At 55.8% G+C, this 20,513-nt stretch overlaps 1 protein-coding gene and 1 long non-coding RNA gene across 2 annotated transcripts in view; both read left to right on the forward strand.

The window, feature by feature from the left end:
* LOC135288501 (uncharacterized) overlaps positions 1-20,513 on the forward strand; it is a 447,298-nt gene that overhangs the window by 414,237 nt on the left and 12,548 nt on the right. The window lies entirely within an intron of this gene.
* LOC135288486 (zinc finger protein 239-like) lies at positions 4,704-8,252 on the forward strand. Its single transcript, XM_064401873.1, has 2 exons — positions 4,704-6,878; positions 7,069-8,252. Exons 1-2 carry the CDS (start codon positions 6,773-6,775, stop codon positions 7,935-7,937), a joined length of 975 nt encoding a protein of 324 aa, XP_064257943.1. The 5' UTR covers positions 4,704-6,772; the 3' UTR covers positions 7,938-8,252.

The raw sequence follows: 20,513 nt of genomic DNA on the forward strand, positions 1-20,513 counted from the left end.
CACACTCACACACACAGGGAGAGTTCTTGTTTCATTTCTGGTTTGATTGGCTGGATTTGTTTTGGCTTTGTTGTTTCTTTGTTTCCTTTGTGTGCCTGAATTGCCCATTCAGGAACAGAGTGACTCTTGCCAAGGAACTTTGAGCTGCTGTCCCTTAATATTAAATCTGGTTTTTGCTGATCCCTTGCTGGGGATTTTTTGCGCGCTCTCAAGCGCTCGTGCATAAGAGGGTGAAAGAGCCCTGGCCCAGGCTCTGGCCCTGGGGGACACGAGGACGCTGCCAGGGGTCCCTGTCCCCCTGTCCCCCCACCAGGGCCCCGACCCCCTGTCCCCGTGTCAGGCTCTGGGGTCGATCTCGTGGAACATCCTCTGGGGGAGGCTGCGGAACCGGGGGTGGGGGGACCCGGGGGGTCAGGAGACCCCACTGTGCACGAGCAGCATTGGACTGCTCTGGGGGAACTGTGATGGGGGGGCTGGGGCAGAGGGACCTCCCCAGTGACCTCACACAGCTCCTGTGATGTCACACAGCTGATCTGTGATGTCACACAGCCCCCTGTGATGTCTTACAGCTCCTATGATGTCACACAGCTGATCTGTGATGTCACACAGCCCCCTGTGATGTCACAGCCCACATGATGATGCCACACATTCTTCTGTGATATCACACAACCTACCCTGGGATGTCATACAGCCATTCAATGATGTCACACAGCTGATCTGTGATGTCACAGCCCCTCTGTGATGTCAGAGAGATACCCTGTGATGGCACAATCCGTTCTATGATGTCCAGCCATTTATGCCACAGAGCCTACTCCTCGATGTCGAAGGCAACTCTGAGATGAAACACACCTACTCTGTGATGTCACAGCCTGCTCTGTGATGTTACACAGTCACACGGCGATGTCACAACCCACTCTCTGATGTCACAAAGCCACTTTCCATGTTGGCAGAGTTTGCTCCATGGCCTCACACCCTATTCTATGACATCACAGCCAGCTCTGTGATGTCACAACCCCCTCAGTGATGTCACAAAAGCCTCTCTATGATGTGATACTGCCACTGTCTAATGTCACAGCACAAATTTTGACCTCACAGCTTGATCTATGATGTCACACAGCCATATCATGAAGTAACAGCCCGCTCTGTGATGTCACAGAATCCCCTCTATGATGCTGTAGTTACTCAGTGACCTCTCACAACAAACTCTGTGATGTCATAGCCCAACCTGTGACCTCACACAGCCCACTCTGTGCTGTCACACAGCCCCTTGCTGACATCACAGCTGCTCTATGCCTCCAGGACACAGCCACAGAGGTGCCGCTGTCACACAGCCCCCTCTGGGACATCCCCCAGCCCCTGCCAGTGCTGAGCCCCTGTCAGTTCTGGCTGAGCCCTGCTCGTGTCCCTGAGCTGCCCTGGCAGTGCCCCAGCCCTGCTGGGCTGTGCACAGGAGCTGCTGCTGGCCAGAGCTGTCTCTCTGCAGCGCTGCCCTTGCCAGGAGCTGCCTCTGGGCCAGGAGCCCAGCCCAGCTCAGCAGCACAGACACAGCACAAGGACTTTAATGACCTTCTGGGGCTTTGGTGCTCTTTGCATCAGACTCAGTCCCTCAGAGTGTGCTCAGAGAACTTCTCAGAGACTCAAAAAGAGAGTGAAACACAGAAGTTTCTCATACTTTAAACCAATCCTTCTGAGGGACAGGACTGAGAAAGTGTCCCCAGGTTGCAGCCAGAGAAGAACACTGGAGGCAGTGATGACAGGTGGGGACAAGCAAGGGAAAGATGTCTCTGATGCTGAGCAAACCTGCGCTTCTGTCCCTGCAGGCTGTTGTCATCCCCTGGCTGCCCCACCTGGCTGGCCCCTTCCTTTGCTGACAGCTCTGCCTTCTGCCTGCCTCTGCCTGCCCACACAAAGCCTTGGACTGCTCCAGGCGCCTTCTGGGGGATGTGTTGCACCACAGCCCTGCCCTGGCAGGGAAACTCCTTTCTCCTGCTGTCCAGTCTGGGCCTCCCCAGCTGCCCTTAGCACAATTATTTCTTCTTCAGGCTCATTCCCACTATGAAGAGAAGCTCCAGCCTCTATGAAACCACCCTTTACTCCCTCCCAGTCTACTCCCGTTCTGTCCTCAGCCTCCACACCCCTGAGCCCAGAGCCTGCAGCCTCCTCCCGCTGGTTATGTGATGAGGCCTCCAAACCCCATCTTGGGAGATTTTTGGGTCCTCTCCAAGGTCTGTGAAAATAAAAGAACAGTGGTCGAAATTATTTTCTCCCAAATCTTGCAATGAGAGAAAAAGGGTCAATGTCTTTAAACTGAATGAGGGTGGATTTACATTTGTTAAAACGAGGAAATATTTTACAATTATGAGAGCGGCACAAAACTGCAACTGTTTTCCCAGAAAAGTGGATTCCCAACCCCAGGACTTCTCCAAGAGCAGGACCTTTGTGCAGCCTGACCCAGTGAAACCCTCTCATCCCCGAGGACGGAATTCCTGTTGTGTGGGTTCTCTGCTGTGCTGGGTTGCCCTCACTACGCTTCTGACCAGAATGTCTGCTGAGGGCAGCCAGGCTGCTGCAGGGGCAGTGACCTCACAGCCATCACCATGGCAGCCCTGTCCCCTGGGCCTGGCTCTCTCCTTTCCTCTGTCCCTGCCTTGTCTCTGCTGGCATGAAAAGTTTTGTCATTAATATCTTGTGCCCAAGGTGCTGGGGCCAATGGCTTCCCAGGCAGGCTCCTGGAGCAGAAGTGGCTTTTCAGAGCCCAGGCAGAAATGAGCCCTGAGGCAGCAGCTCTGCAGTGCTGGCCACCAGGCCGGGCTGCCAAGGGAGGCTTCTGGCCATGCCCTGCAAGCAGCTGCTGCTGCCAAGGTGCCTTTGGTGCCTCAGGCTCTGCCTGGCACAGCTCCCAGCACGGCACTCTGCCCTTGTGCCCGAGCCCTTCCCTGTGCTGGGACTGGCCTGGGGCTTTTCCTGCAGCAGGACCTGCCCTGTTGATGGCACAGGAAAGGCAGTTCCTGCTGGAGCAGGAGGCTCTGCCTGCCATGGGCTCCAACAACTCCAGCAAGGCCCTGTTGACTTCAAAATTGCTTCCTAGAACAGAATATTCTAATAATTGTTGTAATTCCAGTACTGTGGTTAAGATCTTTCTGACTAATCATGATCACAATCCATCAGGGCTGTATTTATATAAATTTCTCTGGTACTCCATCATTAATCGTGTGGGACAAATTGCATTAAGGCTGAATTCCACCTCTCCAATCTTTTATACATAAACCTTTGACAAAGTCTGGGCTGGGATTGGATGCAGCCTCTCCCAGTCTCCTCTCTTAGAAGGAATTTTACAAGTCTAGTGGTTCTGCAGGGCTTTGAGGATCCATGGTGGCTGTTGGAAGTAATTTCTCCACCTCATGTCTCAACAGGAGTTTCTGTAATAAAGAAATGAAGCTTTTGCCTGAAGCTCCCACTGTGCTCATGACAGGAACCGCTGTGAGTGTCTGGGACATCCCGGCTCTGTGGCAGCCTGGGGACTCCTGGGATGTCACCATGGAATGGCTGTGTCTGCCTCTGACCACAGGGCTCTTTACCATCCCCAGAAAGCCCTGGGAGGTGTCCATGGAGCCCCTGTCTCTCCCTGTGACATTCTAGCTCTTAAACAGCCTGCAGACTCTTGGAATGTCCCCATGGAACCCCTCTGAGGACCTGTGACAAATCTGATCCTTAGCAGGCAACCATCCCCAGCCCCCTGTTGCTATGGTCAGTTTCCATGGCAACCATCCCCAGCCCCCTGTTGCTATGGTCAGTTTCCATGGCAACCATCCCCAGCCCCCTGTTGCTATGGTCAGTTTCCATGGCAACCATCCCCAGCCCCCTGTTGCTATGGTCAGTTTCCATGGCAACCATCCCCAGCCCCCTGTTGCTATGGTCAGTTTCCATGGCAACCATCCCCAGCCCCCTGTTGCTGTGCTCAGTCCCTCGGCAGCTCCATGCAGAACCCATGCCAGGGGTGGTTGCCATGGACACCAGCTCAGGCCTGCAGCCAGAGCCCGTTGCCATGGCAACCATTGGCCGTCCCATCCCCAGGGTCATGGGATCCCAGATCCACAGAATTGGCTGAGCTGGGAAGGACCCATCAGGATCCTGGAGTCCAACTGCTGGCCCTGCACAGGACACCCCAACAATGCCAGCCTGGGCCTGGCAGCGCTGTCCAAACGCTGCTGGACCTCAGAGAGCCCTGGAGCTGGGAGCCTTCCCTGGGGAGCCTGGGCAGCGCCCCAGCAGCCTCTGGGGAAAAACCTTTTCCTGAGATCCAGCCTGAGCCTGCCCCGACTCAGCTGCAGCCGTTCCCTCCAGTCCTGTCCCTGGGCACCAGAGGGAAGAGGTTCCCACAGCCCCAGCCAGGGACCCGCTCCCAAGGCTGTTGCCATGGCCACCAGGGCTGGGACCAGCTGGGATGCTTGGTCTGCACAGGCTGAGGTTTAGGAATGGGATTCATTCACCCCAATGTGAGGAACGCAAGGCTGCTAGAAGTCCCACAGGAAGCCCAGCTCAAGTAGCTAGATTCCTAAATTAGTCCTGAATTCACAGGCTTGGAGACTTTGCCACATGTGAAAATCATAAGTGTCTTCATCCCTGTCACCTTTGTCACAGCTATACAGAGTTTTTCCTTCCTTTTAATAATCTTGGGCCAAATTTCCATCTTTTTTTTTTTTTTTTGGAACCTGCCAGCAGCTGAGCTGGAGCTGTACAGGAACCGATGAAACTTGGAATTGGCACGGAATTGCTTCCATTGTTAGTTTATTAATGTTTGGGATTTGTTTACATTTCCATCACAAGTGACTTGTGGCAAGAGCAAATGTTCCTCAAGGCATTTAACATGGTGTTAAGTTTGATTTCTGCCAAGTTTATTTTGTCCAGTGCCCAGGGGATGCTTGAGGGATGCTTGGGAGGGGCTTGGGGGGATTCTGTCCCTGTCCCTGTCACCTCAGGCCATTCCTGAGGTGGTGTCCATCATTCTCACCCCAGGGAATGCCTGGGGGTCTCCCTCCCTCTCACCCCCATGCCAGGGGGATGCTCGGGGCAGTCTCTGTCCCTCTCAGCCCAGGGGATCCTCGGGAGTCTCTGTCCCCTTGCCCTGCTGGTTGCTCGGTGGTCTCTCCATCCCTCTGGCCTCAGGGAATGCCTGTGCAGGGCTGGGGACCAGGGGCTCTGTGTCCCTCTCACTGCTGAGGGTGCTTGGGGCTGGGGGGCTCTCCGACCTTCCCATCCCTGTGGAGGCTGGGGGGGTCTCTGTCCCTCTCAGCCCTGGTGTGACCCCACCCAAACATCATCGGGGTCAGAGGGACAGAGACATCCCAAACCCCCAGAAGGGCTGGACCTGGGATCATGCTCCTACCCACATTTGTCTGTTTAGCCCAGAAATGAGTTCTGCACATTTAAGGCTGGTTCTGAGAGCGAAGGGAGGGAGGAAGAAGTGAGCAGTTTGTTTTACAAACTGCACTCACTCCTCCACATTCCAGCTCCTGGAGGGACAGATGGTGGGACAGGGCTCTCCTTGGCTTTTAGGGGTTTTTTAGCTCTCTGAGGCAGAGAAGTTCCCTGGACTGTGATTTTTCTTTTTCTTTGGAGCTGTTTTAACCTGCTCTGGACTGAACACCCAGAAGGGCACTGGCAGCTCACACCTGTGGCCCATTGGGCTGAGTCTGGGCTGTGGCTTTTCCAGTGATGGAGGAACTGATAAGAGACAGATAAGAGACTGATAAGAGAATGAGTGTGCTGAGCTACAGCCCAGGGAGGGACTTGCTGAGTTTGTCATCTCTTTTGGAGTGGCAAGAGGTTTTGTTGTTTAATATTGGTCATTTGCTCTGCTCGTGAATCCCTTGCCTGTTAAATAACCAGGTGTTTTCTACTTTTCTCCAAGGAAATCTTTTCCCAAACTGGTTGGTGGAGGGGCCGCTTGAATTTGCTTTCTAGTGGAATCCCCTTTTCGAGGTTTTCTCCCAAATTTGCCCTAAACCGGGACAGGGCAGTGGGGAGAGGAGAGAGCCCCAAGTAACTGGATTGGCTGGAGGCTGGAGATGGGGACCCTGGGACCCCAAAGTGTGACATTGTCCCGTGTGTGTGTGGCCTTCTCAGGGAGAGGGTTTTACACCTGAGCCAGTTTGGGTAGGGGGGGTGGTGTTCACCCCCCGAGCAGGGATTACCCCACTGTTTCAGGTTGCAGTGCAAGATGTAACCAAATGCATGTTTTCCATCACCACCTTTAGAAACTGTTATAAACAGGCGGGGCAGTGTTCTTTACCTCTTCCATGACTCAGCCCTGATAACATCCCCAGGGGCTATCTTAGGTTAATGGGCCATTGAGTGTCCCTGCAGGACTGGTAAAATGACATCATCCCATTGTGGGATGCTCCACCCAGGGGGAGGAGCCACGCATTCCTACCTGGATATAAGCTGAGACTTGCAGCACCAGGAGCACCTTGGCTACTGGATTCCCAGAGGACAAGAGCTCCATCACCACCACTGGACCTTAAGAGGAAGACCAGACCCTTCTACAGGATCACCGCTTCGACAGAATCACGTTCATCACTGCAACAGGACTGAGGCCACCATCTAATGGGACTGCTACCACCACCCTGACACACAGGGTGCCAGGTTATATCCTGACTGTCAGTTTAAGGCAGTGTTTCTGTATCATTGCCTTAATCTTAATTTTCTTCTTAAATTGTAATTCTGTCTTAGACTGTACCCCTTGTTTACCCTCAAACCTGTACATGACTCAATGCACTCATCTCTTGTTTTCCTCCCAAAACAGAATTTCCCATCTCAAAACCTGCCAGATGGAGGAGAAGGCTGCGAGGAAGAGGAAGATGTCCCAGGACCATCAGGTAGGTGAGGAGGAAGTCACAGCCCCTTTCCCTCTCTCTCCTGCTCCATCTCCCTGCAGAGCACAGCCCAAGGCTGCAGGACAACCCTGCTTCCAAGGCCGTCCTGCCAGGGATGCACGGGGAGAATCTCCTTCCCCTTCCCTCTGGCATGGTGGGAAATCCCATCCTCTCCTTGCCCTGCCTTCCTCAGACAAGGAGATGAGGATGGAGACCAGCGAGGACAAATCTCCACAGCAGAACCTTGTGGAAGAGGCCGTTTTGAGTGGCTCCATGGCACAGGAATCCAATGGGGAAGAAAATTCCCTGAGATCCTGCAGGAAGAGGTGCTCCAAACCCAGCCCAGGGTGCTCTGAGGAGGAAAGACCCAGCCTGTTGCAGGAAGGTGGACAGAGCTTCAGCCAGAGCTCAGAGCTGATGGTCCATGAGCAGCTTCATGATGGGGAGAAGCCCTACAAGTGCTTGGAGTGTGGGAAGAGCTTCAGGCAGAGCTGCCACCTGATCTGCCACCAGAGGATCCACACCGGGGAATGGCCCTACGAGTGTGGGGAGTGTGGGAAGGGCTTCAGCTACAGATCCACCCTTGTGACCCACCAACGCATCCACACCGGGGACAGGCCCTATGAATGCCTTGAGTGTCAGCAGAAATTTCAGACCTGCTCCACTCTCCTCAGGCACCAGAGGATTCACAGCAAGGAGAGGCCCTTCCTCTGCCCCAACTGCGGGAAGGGCTTCAAGCAAAACTCCCACCTTGTTACCCACCAGCGCATCCACACTGATGAGAGGCCCTTCCTCTGCCCCGACTGTGGGAAGGGCTTCAAGCAAAACTCCCACCTTGTCACCCACCGGCGCATCCACACTGGGGAGAGGCCCTACCAGTGTCCCCAGTGTGGGAAGAGCTTCATCAGCAGCTCTAACTTGACCCAACACCAATGGAGTCACCGGCAAGGGAAGCCCTGCAAATGCCCCTGCTGCAGGAAGAGCTTCATGAACTGCTCCAGCTTCATCCCCCATTGGATGACCCATGCTGGTCAGAGCCCTGGTGATCCATGTTTCCTGTGATCCATGCTGGGAGGACACCTGTCCCTTTTCCTGCCCCTGCCAATGACATGATGTGGAATCGAATAACATAAGGTTGTGGCCATGGCCGTGACATTTCATTCACTCCCACCTCTGGTCATTGCTAAGGGCAGGAAAGGGAGTCTCTCTCTCCCCTCGAGGAGAAGGGTGTCCTTCCCAGGCAGGAGGAAATTGTGGCCGGGAAGAGACAGTCAGCTGAGTTGTAGTTTTCCATTTTTCTTATCCCTTTTGTTATCAATATTGTTGCTGTTCCTGTTTGTTCCTGATCTTGTTGCTGTTCCCAATAAATTCTTCCTATCCTAGCCCAGGATCTTTGCCTTTTGTGCTTTCCATGGGAGGCAGGAGGGCAGCAATCGGCAGCGCGGTTTTAGGGGGAGCAGGAAATTGGGGAATCCCATTCCTGAACCCCGCCCTGTGGAAACCAAGCATCCCAGCTGGTCCCAGCCCTGGTGGCCATGCTAAGGATCAGATTAGTCACAGGCCCACAGAGCGGTTCCATGGGGACTTTCCAAGAGTCTCCAGGCTGTTCAAGAGCTGGAATGTCACAGGCAGAGATGGGGGCTCCATGGACACCTCCCAGGGCTTTCTGGGGATGGTAAAGATCTTCTGTGGTCAGAGACAGTCACAGCCATTCCACAGTGACCTCCCAGGGCACCTTGGGCTGCAAAGGCACCCATCTGTCACAGGCACTCACGGGGGCTCCACGGTGACATCCCAGTGGTCCTCAGGCTGCCAACGAGCCGGGATGTCCCAGACACTCACAGCGGTTCCTGTCATGGGCAAAGTGGGAGCTTCAGGCAAAAGCTTTATTTCTTTATTGGAGAAACTCCTGCTGAGTCATGAGGTGGAGAAATGACACCCAACACCCACCATGGATCCTCAAACCCCTGCAGGGCCTCTACTTCTAAAATTCCTTCTGAAAAAGGAGACTGGGAGTGGCTGGATAGAATCCCAGCCCCAGACTTTTTCAAAGGTGTAAAAGATTGGACAGGTAGAATTGAACCTTAATTCAATTTGTCACACAGTATTAACGATGGAATACCAGATATATTTATATAAATATGGCTCTGATTGATTCTGATCATGATTAGATAACACGGCTTATTTAAACCACAGAGTAAATTTAAAAAAAAACAAACTAGTTATTTACTCCACAATATGGGAACTATAACAATTATTCGAATATTCTGCTTCAGGAAGCAATTTTGAAGTCAACAATGCCTTGCTGGAGTTGTTGGAGCCCATGGCAGGCAGAGCCTCCTGCTCCAGCAGGAACTGCCTTTCCTGTGCCATCAGCAGGGCAGGTCCCACTGCAGGAAAAGCCCCAGGCCAGTCCCAGCACAGGGAAGGGCTCGGGCACAAGGGCAGAGTGCCGTGCTGGGAGCTGTGCCAGGCAGAGCCTGAGGCACCAAAGGCACCTTGGCAGCAGCAGCTGCTTGCAGGGCATGGCCAGAAGCCTCCCTTGGCAGCCCGGCCTGGTGGCCAGCACTGCAGAGCTGCTGCCTCAGGGCTCATTTCTGCCTGGGCTCTGAAAAGCCACTTCTGCTCCAGGAGCCTGCCTGGGAAGCCATTGGCCCCAGCACCTTGGGCACAGGATATGAATGACAAAACTCTTCATGCCAGCAGAGACAAGGCAGGGACAGAGGAAAGGGGAGAGCCAGGCCCAGGGGACAGGGCTGCCATGGTGATGGCTGTGAGGTCACCGCCCCTGCAGCATCCTGGCTGCCCTCAGCAGACATTCTGGCCAGAAGCATAGTGAGGGCACCCAGCACATCAGAGAACTCACACAACAGGAATTCTGTCCTCGGGGATGAGAGGGTTTCACTGGGTCAGGCTGCACAAAGGTCCTGCTCTTGGAGAAGTCCTGGGGTTGGGAATCCACTTTTCTGGGAAAACAGTTGCAGTTTTGTGCCGCTCTCATAATTGTAAAATATTTCCTCGTTTTAACAAATGTAAATCCACCCTCATTCAGTTTAAAGACATTGACCCTTTTTCTCTCACTGTAGATTTGGGAGAAAATAATTTCGACCACTGGTCTTCTATTTTCACAGACCTTGGAGAGGACCCAAAAATCTCCCAAGATGGGGTTTGGAGGCCTCATCACATAACCAGCGGGAGGAGGCTGCAGGCTCTGGGCTCAGGGGTGTGGAGACTGAGGACAGAACAGGAGTATTCCGGGAGGGAGTAAAGGGTGGTTTCATAGAGGCTGGAGCTTCTCTTCATAGTGGGAATGAGCCTGAAGAAGAAATAATTGTGCTAAGGGCAGCTGGGGAGGCCCAGACTGGATAGCAAGAGAAAGGAGTTTCCCTGCCAGGGCAGGGCTGTGGTGCAACACATCCCCCAGAAGGAGCCTGGAGCAGTCCAAGGCTTTGTGTGGGCAGGCAGAGGCAGGCAGGAGGCAGAGCTGTCAGCAAAGGAAGGGGCCAGCCAGGTGGGGCAGCCAGGGGATGACAACAGCCTGCAGGGACAGAAGCGCAGGTTTGCTCAGCATCAGAGACATCTTTTCCTCGCTTGTCCCCGCCTGTCATCACTGCCTCCAGTGTTCTTCTCTGGCTGCAACCTGGGGACACTTTCTCAGTCCTGTCCCTCAGAAGGATTGGTTTAAAGTATGAGAAACTTCTGTGTTTCAGTCTCTTTTTGAGTCCCTGAGAAGTTCTCTGAGCACACTCTGAGGGACTGAGTCTGATGCAAAGAGCACCAAAGCCCCAGAGGGTCATTAAAGTCCTTGTGCTGTGTCTGTGTTGCTGTGCTGGGCCGGGCTCCTGGCCCAGAGGCAGCTCCTGGCAAGGGCAGCGCTGCAGAGAGACAGCTCTGGCCAGGAGCAGCTCCTGGGCACAGCCCAGCAGGGCTGGGGCACTGCCAGGGCAGCTCAGGGACACCAGCAGGGCACAGGCAGAGCTGACAGGGGCTCAGCACTGGCAGGGGCTGGGGGATGTCCCAGAGGGGGCTGTGTCACAGCGGCACCTCTGTGGCTGTGTCATAGAGGCACAGAGCAGCTGTGATGTCAGCAAGGGGCTGTGTGACAGCACAGAGTGGGCTGTGTGAGGTCACAGGTTGGGCTATGACATCACAGAGTTTGTTGTGAGAGGTCACTGAGTAGCTACAGCATCATAGAGGGGATTCTGTGACATCACAGAGCGGGCTGTTACTTCATGACATGGCTGTGTGACATCATAGATCAAGCTGTGAGGTCAAAGTTTGTGCTGTGACATTAGACAGTGGCACTATCATATCATAGGGAGGCTTTTGTGACATCACTGAGGGGGTTGTGACATCACAGAGCTGGCTGTGATGTCATAGAATAGGGTGTGAGGCCATGGAGCAAACTCTGCCAACATGGAAAGTGGCTTTGTGACATCAGAGAGTGGGTTGTGACATCGCCGTGTGACTGTGTAACATCACAGAGCAGGCTGTGACATCACAGAGTAGGTGTGTTTCATCTCAGAGTTGCCTTCGACATCGAGGAGTAGGCTCTGTGACATAAATGGCTGGACATCATAGAACGGATTGTGCCATCACAGGGTATCTCTCTGACACCACAGAGGGGCTGTGACATCACAGATCAGTTTGTGACATCATTGAATGGCTGTATGACATCCCAGGGAAGGTTGTGTGATATCACAGAAGAATCTGTGACATCATCATGTGGGCTGTGACATCACAGGGGGCTGTGTGACATCACAGATCAGCTGTGTGACATCACAAGAGCTGTAAGACATCACAGGGGGCTGTGTGTCATCACACATCAGCTGTGTGACATCACAGGGGCTGTGTGAGGTCACTGGGGAGGTCACTCTGCTCCAGCCCCCCTCACAGTTCCCCCAGAGCAGTCCAACGCTGCTCGTGCACAGTGGGGTCCCCTGTCCCCCGGGTACCCCCGCCCCCCATGCTGCAGCCTCCCCCAGAGGATGTTCCACGAGATCGACCCCAGAGTCTGACATGGGGACGGGGGGTCGGGGCCCTGGTGGGGGGTGGGACAGGGGGACAGGGACCCCCCGGCAGCGTCCCCGTGTCCCCCAGGGCCAGAGTCTCGGCGAGGGCTCTTTCATCCTCTTATGCACGAGCGCTTGAGAGCGCGCAAAAAATCCCCAGCAAGGGATCAGCAAAAGACAGATTTAATATTAAGGGACAGCAGCCCAAAGTTCCTTGGCAATAGTCACTCTGTTCCTGAATGGGTAATTCAGGCACACAAAGGAAACAAAGAAACAACAAAGCCAAACCAAATCCAGCCAATCAAACCAGAAATGAAACAAGAACTCTCCCTGTGTGTGTGAGTGTGCCAAAAGGGCAGTGAAGGCAAGGGTAAATGGAATATGGCCTAAAAGCTTAACACAGCTCAAACCTAACAGGACTAAACCTTGACTTCTACCTTGAACTTCACAATTTAGCAAAAGAACAAAGATAATAGTATTTCACGTAACTTGCAACCTATGCCATACCAATTTAATAGAGAAATAACACTTAACAGTATTTAACTCAGCTTATAACTTATATTAAACATAACAACATAGCAAAGGAGCAACTCTTAGCAGCATTTAACCTCACTTAGCCCTGGTGACTTAACCTCATTTACAGGCCTGGCTGACTCAGCTATCCAAGGCACTCCAACCCCTCCGAGAGCAGCATTTCTGCCACACTTCCCTAGCACAGGCACTCCTGTGTGCACACAGACACAAAGAGTCAGTGCAAGGCACCTGTGAGAAATTCCCCTGAGGGCAGGAAATGCTCCCTGTGGATGCTTTGGCATCTCCCCAGCGGGTGAAGGGTTGAGCCTGGAGGAGTGGGGGGATCGGCCCAGGCTCTGTCCTTGTTCAGGATCCCCGAGTGCAGCAAACGGGAGAGTTCCCGGCTGGGAGAGGCCCCACTCAGAGGGAGTCGCTGGCCCAGGAGAGCTCCAAGGGGCTCCTTTTGCGGTGCTGTTTGTAGGGCCCCAAGAGAGGGGCTGCAGTCACAGCAATGGTTCCTCCTCGCCGTACTTGGCATCAACAGCTTTCTTTGGCAGTGTGAGAACAGGCATGTTGTGCCACTGAGGGAACAAAACCAGTTCCCAGGGCTGCTCCTACAGCAACCAGGAGCTGGTTGGGCAGCAGCAGTGCCTGGGGCAGCCAGTGTTTGTGCTGAGCTGCAGAAGAGCTGAGCCCAGGGGCTGTTGGCCAAGGCCGAGGCCCAAGGAGCATTTCTCAGCTGGCGGGGCGGTCTGAGAGCGGCAGCAGCGCCCGGGCCAGGCGGGGCTCCACGGCGCCGGGCCCGGATGGCGCTGCCGGGGCAGCGGACGGGGCTGGGGCCGAGCTGCGGCGGGCCGGGGAGGGAGCCCGGCCTCGGGGCTCACCCATGATCCTGAAGGCCGCCTCTCGCAGGGACTCCTGTGGGCTATCCAGGAACAGCAGGGCCCATTGCATGCGCTCGCTCGCTTGTCTCCTGTCCTCTGCCAGCTGCAGAGAGCGGCAGCAGGGAAGGCTCGGCGCGGGCTCAGCCCCTGTGGCGGGCGCTCCCTGCGCCCAGCCCCGGCCTCCCCTGCCCGCACAGCCCTGAGGCGCGGCCAGCAGCCGCCGGCGCCGGGCTCCGCAGGGGGCAGAGGGCCGGCTGCTGCCCGGGGAGCCGCGGGGCCACCCCGCAGCCCCGCCGCGCTGGGGCTCCATGGGCACCCGGCTCGGGCCCACAGCAGCCTGGAGAAGAGCCCGCGCCGCCTCTGGCAAGGGAGCGGCGTGTGGGGTGGAGGCTGGCACCCCTGCATACAGCACTTTACATGGACTGACTCCAGACTTCAGACCTTACAGAACATGGTTTCACAGTTACATTCACACAATAACAGATCTCTAGAGCTTTGGGCAATCACACAGCAGGTTCTTGTTTCCATGTGGCAGGATGGTAGATGCCGGGGTCGGCTGTTACTTGTCTCTGCCCCAGCACGGGAAAAAGTGGTTCTGGGTAGGCTGTGCTCTCGAAGAAGGAATCTGGACTCTTGCTTTTAGGTCTTCAGTCGAGTTTATTATTTCTTATCTACAAAGATTTTCTGTCTGTCCAGCCAAGGTCTGATCAGCAAGACAGCCAAAGGCACTCTCGCCCGCCCACGAGGCGGTTGTCTCTTTTATAGTGAAAATTACGTATTAGATATTTACCTTTAATTCCCAATACTTTCTGCCCTTGTTGGCAAGTGTAGTCTTTCTATGAACCAATCCACACATGCCAACATCATCCTGAACATGGATGCCAAGGAGAAGAAAGAAGAAGGACAGGGCACGCCCAAATTCCTCCATCTTGGGGCTCCTGATCCATGCACAGAATTCTAGACCCCCCTGTACAACACATAAAACCCCCCTGTACAGTGCATTCTAACTTAAGTTATAACAAGTGAGTAACATCCCCTCACCATTCAGACCTGAAATTCTCTCATCTTCTCACCTTCAGGTGTAATTTCTTTAAAAGGATCAAAGTCAAGCCACCAGGTACTTTTGGCAACATTCCAGGGCCTCCGAGCCCCCCAAGGGTTGTCTCGGTAGCTCTGGACATCCGGAGTGATGTACTGAGTTCCCACACATGGACACACACAAGATATTATACCAGACTTAATAAACTCTCTAAACCAGCTCCCAATCCAAATTCCAGCCACATTTAATCAATGCCAGTTAGCATACCACTCCTGAACTCTGGGACTCTAACCCACCAAGGGGACGCTCACCCCTGACCTGGGACCGTGCAGGTGGGACTCCCTGTGCCACCTGTGCAAGGCACCCATCAGACTTGAACCCACATGGTGTGAATGAGCTGTGTAGGCGGGGGTCTCTGTGTATGACAAACGAGTGAGTATTGCTTTATACCACGGGTAACAAAGGAACAGACAGAACAAATGCGAGCGGTTAGTGATAAAGAGTTTTTCCATATGACATACTTCACATCCTTGTCTGTCCCAGCATGGATCCAGGGTCTGTGGAGGCACCAGTTTCTTGCCTGTGGAATGTTCTTCCTCCCCCAAGAGGAAAGAGGCAGCTGGAGGAAGAGCTTGCCAGGCTGCTCTCCATCCTTTAGCAGCAGCCCTGGCTGAGTGGAGAAGTCCCAGCCGAGCGCAAATGTGCCAAGGGAACAGCCGTGCACAGGAAGGCTCGGTGGGAAGGATGATCCAGGAACCATGGGCCTGGCAGCCTGAGCTTGCTCCCAGGAAAGGCCTTGGAGCAGATCCTCCTGAGGGCCATCCCACGGCATGTGCAGGGAACCAGGGGGTCTGCTGGAGGCTGGGAAATCTCTGCGGAGGGACAGGGACAGCTGGGGGTCCTGGCGGGGTGTTGAGGGCTCCTGTGCGGGTGTTTGGGGGGATTAGTGTTGGGGGGCAGGTTGGGGAAGGAGTTGTCTGGAAGGGGAGAGGTCTAGGCTGGAATTGGAGTCAGTTTGAAGACAGCATCTGTGGTTTGGTGGAGCATTGGTTATGGAGGGCAGAAAGAATACCTGTGACTATGTCTGTTCATGGTCCTGATTATCCTGCAGGGAAGAAGAGGACTTGCATTCTTTTAGAGCTTCTATTCCTTAAGGGAATGAGGATATTACCATCCGTTCATTGAAAACCATTTGAAAGCAAAGAATGGCCTTCTGTTCACCTCTGGGTAGTGTGATGTTTGTAAAGTGACTCCCAATGCATGACATCAAGGCACATGAGTTGCTGCTTTGAGAGGGGAAGGCAATTTCCAACTCTCATGTTCTCAGGCCATCACAATTGATTGGGGGAGTTTGCAACTTTTTTGGAACTACTTGAGTTGAGAAATGGAAAGTAAAGCTTTCCTGAAGTGAGGAGTCTTTAATGCCAGATTCTTCTGTGTCATCACGGTAAAGAGGCTTTTGTGCTGCAGGAAATTACTTTAATGAGAAAACACTTCCAGCATGTAGTACCAGCTTCTGACAGACACCAAGTGTTGCAGCAGAGCTCCAGGTGCTGCTGCCAACAGCCCCTGCAGGGAGGAGCACAGCTCCCAGTGCACGTGGGCTTTGGCTCCCTGTGGCACAGAAGCCCCCCGGGGCACAGGTCTCTGGGGCAGGAGAGGGGCAGCAGCGCTGCCAGGGCTCGGGGGGTGGCAGCTCTGCTTGGGCGGGGACTCTGCCACACCTGCTGATGGCAGCGCTGCCTGGGCCCCAGGGCTCAGAGCAGCATTGGTGCCCTGGCCCACACGTTCCCTGTGGCTGTCACAGCCGCGGGTTTAGGATGGCCAGCAGCCGGGACGTGTCCCAAGGAGGCCGTGCCAGCTTCCCTGGAAGGCCCCGTGCCCTTGCCAGTGCGGCTGCCTCGGCAGCCCTGGGGGCTCCTTCTGCTGCCCTGAGCCCGCAGAGCAGGGCAGCGTTTGCTGATGGGCTGAGCCCTTCCTAAAGATCCTGTCGGGCTGCCTTAGACACTTGGGGCCAGGGATTCCTTCCAACCGGGGCCACTTTGGGTGGGCTGGGGGCGGCCCCAGGGCAGGTGGCAGTGTGTGCAAGGTTCCTTTGTGACACGCTGAAGCACGGTCACGGTGGCATGGAATGGAGGAGTGTGTCCTTTGTGACACGTGGTGACATAGGAGCTGGGGGTGACAAGAACACTCCACAGCGCTCGGAGCAGGCGACGGGACAGGACGGGACAGAGCGGTGCTGTGAGGAGCCCCCGCACAGCGCACTCGTTCCTGTCTGACCTGGAGCTTTTCTGAGGCGTTGTTCCTGCAGCTGACCTCGAGGCCAGACCTCCGACCTGGTGACCTGTGGCCTTCTGAGGCTTCTGTTTGGCAGTGCCCTTGAGGGCAGAGCGTGGGACTTGGTGCTCCGGAGCTTTTCCAAGGCATCTGTCCTGCTACTAGCTCCAGTCACTGACATGGAGCAGAGACCCCCAAGAGACCCTAGGATGGCCTGGGTGGAGGAGGAGGAAGAAGGCTCTGGAGCTGACCCAGGAGAGGAGACAGAAGAGGTGGTGCCATTCCATCCACCACAGGAGGGTGAGTGGCAGAGTTGGGCCATAGGACTGGAGCCTGCAGCCAGCTTGGCCCCATCCTGTGGCATATCCCATCCCGTCCCGTCCCATCCCATCCCATCCCATCCCATCCCATCCCATCCCATCCCATCCCATCCCATCCCCTGGGGAAATGCCCATGGACAGTACAGAAGAGGGCCCAGGCAGACACCCCGCAGTGGCCGTGCTCCATCCCCCTGGGGCATCCCGGGGCTGTCCCTGCCTGGGGAGCGCAGGGCTGGGCTGTGTTCTCCGGCCTCTCCTGCAGCCCCTCAGCTCTGGCTGTGCTCGCTCTTTGCCAGATGCAGCCGTGGAGCGCACACAAGAGCAGCAATCCAGCCGTGGCCGCTTCCACAGAACAGCGCAGGTACCTGCAGCCATGCCCACCTGGGCTGGGCCTGCTGTCCCTGCTCAGCCAAGCACCGTGTGTGGAGCACTCCATGGAATATCCCTGGCTTCTTGCCCTTCTCCTACAGCTCGTTTGCAAATTCATCAAGAGGATTCGGCAGGAAGAGACCATCACCAGGGGCGCTGCGTACAGACCATACTCGCCCATCTTCCAAAGCAAGACCAGTGCTGCCCTGCTGTATATGCTTGTAGAGGAAGATTGTTACCATCCAAAGCAAGTAAGCAGCCTGTGGCCAGCGTTTGATCCTCCCAGGAACTCCTTGGCCTCCCCAGCCACACCTGCTGGTCCTTGTGAGCCTTTGAGGCCATCACAGTGTGGTGGGATGGGAAGACATCTCTGGGGAAGCTGGGGACATTGCTCCCTCTGGCAGCTTTCCAAGTTTCACTGTGCCTTCTCCAGGTGCCCGCCATGGTGAGGTACATCCACCAGTGGCTCCTGGCCAATGATTCCGCTGAGCACAGGCTGGACATGGCCCTGCTGGATCTCACTGAAGCACTGACAAATGACGCGGTCATGACGCTCCTGCGTGTGGCCCCGTCCTGTGACAGGTAAGGGCCCAGCTGCCCAGAGGGCTCAGGGCTCCCCAGCCCATCACCCTGCACAGCCTGGCCCAGGTGCCTGAGCAGCAGAGACTTCCAGGGCCCTCTGGCTGCTCCCTTTCCCAGCCCTGGCATGTCAGCCCCCGAGCCTGCTGCCGTGCTCCCTCCCTGCCCCTCAGGGCTCTGTCCCCACAGGGCTGGGCTGCCTGGCTGCTGCTGGCCAGGGGCAGAGGGCAGAGGCAGAACTGGCAGCCAGCTCAGCTCCCAGCGGTGCTGTGTCTGACACCCCCCTGAGACAGAGCTCTAACCCTGCAGAGCTGCCGCGGCCATGTGGAAAACCATCATGGGCTCAAGCAGGACTGCGGAGCTGGCACAGCTGGTGCTCCTGGATGTGCTGGGGAGCTGGCCGGAGCACAGCACGTGCACCTCCGATGGGGACAAAACGGGTGTCTTTGCCCTGGCTGTGAGTTTCTGCAAGTGGCCTTTGCTGGCCCCAAGGCTGCCTCTCCAGCAGCTCTCCATCCTCCTTCCCCCACTGCATCTCCCTGCCTCAGGCACTGGCCTGAAACCTCGCACAGGGGCAGCTTCAGGGCCACCAGGCCCCCTGCTCCCCCTGCGTCTCTCCGGGCCTCTCCCTGCCACGCTCGGGCCCTGCCGCACGGACACCTCGGCACTGAGCGCTCTCTCTGGGCCTTTGTCCTTTGCAGGCAACTCTGGTGATGTGGAAGGTCCTCCAGGTGCCCTGCATCCCACGTATAATGAAGGTGTATTTCCCACACCTGTTTGTGCACCTGCTCTTCCAAGTGTTCTTCAGCACTCTGGATATGCCAGAAGAGGTGGATACCTTCTGGAAGGGATGCCAGGAAGAACACGGCCTTGCCACCAGCCCCAACAGGTGCTCCCATCCTAGAGCTCCTGTCCCTGCCACGTGGCCTGGGAAGGAGCCAGTGCTCCCAGTGTGACCTGGGCTTTGCTCTGCACACAGGTTTGCAGTGCGGACCCTCAAGTCCCTGCTCTGCCTTCTCCGCTGTGAGGATGTGGTGGTGGCAATGGAACGCAAGGGTGCCTGGGACACGCTGCTCTGTGCTGACACCCACCACTATGCCGTGGGTCTGCTGGCCAGGTGAGACCCCCTTCTCCCCATTGCTCCAGCCACTTGTGCTCTGTGCCCAGGGTGCCCCACACAGTCCCTGTGGCTGTGGGCCAGAGGCCCTTGTCACTGAGGGATGGCCAAGCAGACTGGAAAAGGCTGGGAGAGGAGGCTGATCTGGAGCAAACAACTCCCAAATGGCCCAGGGCCCCTTGCTGGGAGGGTGGTGAGGAAAGATGTGAACTGTGTGTGTCACTCCTGGCAGAGGTTTGCCCCACTGGCTCAGGGTCTGGTTTCCTTTTTCCTCTTGTCAGAGAAATTCGCCTGTCATCCATACACTTTTGTTGTGGGATTGCATTCTACCTGCTTGGCCTGCTCAGCAAAGAGATGCCATACTGGGATTTCCCTGCCCTGGTGTTCATTGTGGAGGTGAGCCTGAAGGCCAGCGCTGCCTCGCTGAGCTGCCTCCCAGCTCTCTGCCCTCTCGTAGCTGCAGCTGCCTGGGACGGTGCCTGTGCCCTGTGCTGCTGCCTGGGCCCAGCCCTGTGCGGTTCGGGGCTGCTGCTGGCCAGGTGCCCTGTCACTGCCCTGTGCCTTTCAGGTCCTCGAGTGCCTGGACTTGAGGGAATGCAGCGACAGTGTTCTGGAGATCATGACAAAGAACCTGCGGAGCGAGGACGGGGAGAGGCGTCACTTGGCACTCCGAGGCCTCGTGGTGCTGGGCAAGAATCCCTTGATGGTGAGAAGGGGGCAGTGGCTGAAGCCCTGCCGGCAGTGTGGGGCTGGAAAACGCTGTCACTTGGGCTTGGCTGGGCTTTGGGCCCGGGGCAGCTGCTCCCAGCTCTCCTGCCTCCCGCTTCAGCTGCCCGAGTGCTTCGGGACGGGCTTTGGCCTCTAGGCCCTGCTGCAGCCGGGTGGCCTTTCACAAACTTGTGTTCCACACAGGCTGAAAAAATGTGGAGCCTGACTGAAAGTCTTGTGGAGCTCCTGGAGGAAAATGATAGTGACGTGATCAGGATGACCATTCTCCTACTCAGATATTTATTCCTGGATAATGGTACCCCAATACCCAGCTCCCTCGCCCTGCAGCTGGCTGAGGCGCTCCTGCCACTCTTTGACCGCGTAAGGCTCTGTGCCCACAGCCACGGCCACTGGCTGCTGCCTGGGCACTTGGTGCCCTGTGGAGATGCAGGCCTGTGCCCTGCTGGACCCGAAGCAGCTGATGCTGAGCTCTTTCGTTCTTGCTTTCATACAGGATGATAGCCAGGTGCAGCTGAGCTCCATGATGGTCTTTCAAGAGATGCTGGAGTTATTAACGGAAGATGGAAAAGTCACCCGTGCACCACAGCCTGCTGCCACTCTACTTCCACTGCCATGATGAGAATCAGATTGTTGCTGAGGTGAGGACTTGTGGCCGGCTGCTGTCTCCCTGGCAGGGGGCTGGGCTGCCTCCTGTCCTGGCGCCTTGCAGGCTGCAGCCTCCCCCAGGCTGTGGCACTGGGATGCTCCTGTGCCCTGGGCTGTGGGGCCATCTCCACGTTTCTGCTGCTCTCCAGTGTTC

This window comes from Passer domesticus, chromosome 33 (assembly GCF_036417665.1).
Source record: "Passer domesticus isolate bPasDom1 chromosome 33, bPasDom1.hap1, whole genome shotgun sequence".
In the NCBI taxonomy this organism is placed as follows: Eukaryota; Metazoa; Chordata; class Aves; order Passeriformes; family Passeridae; genus Passer; species Passer domesticus.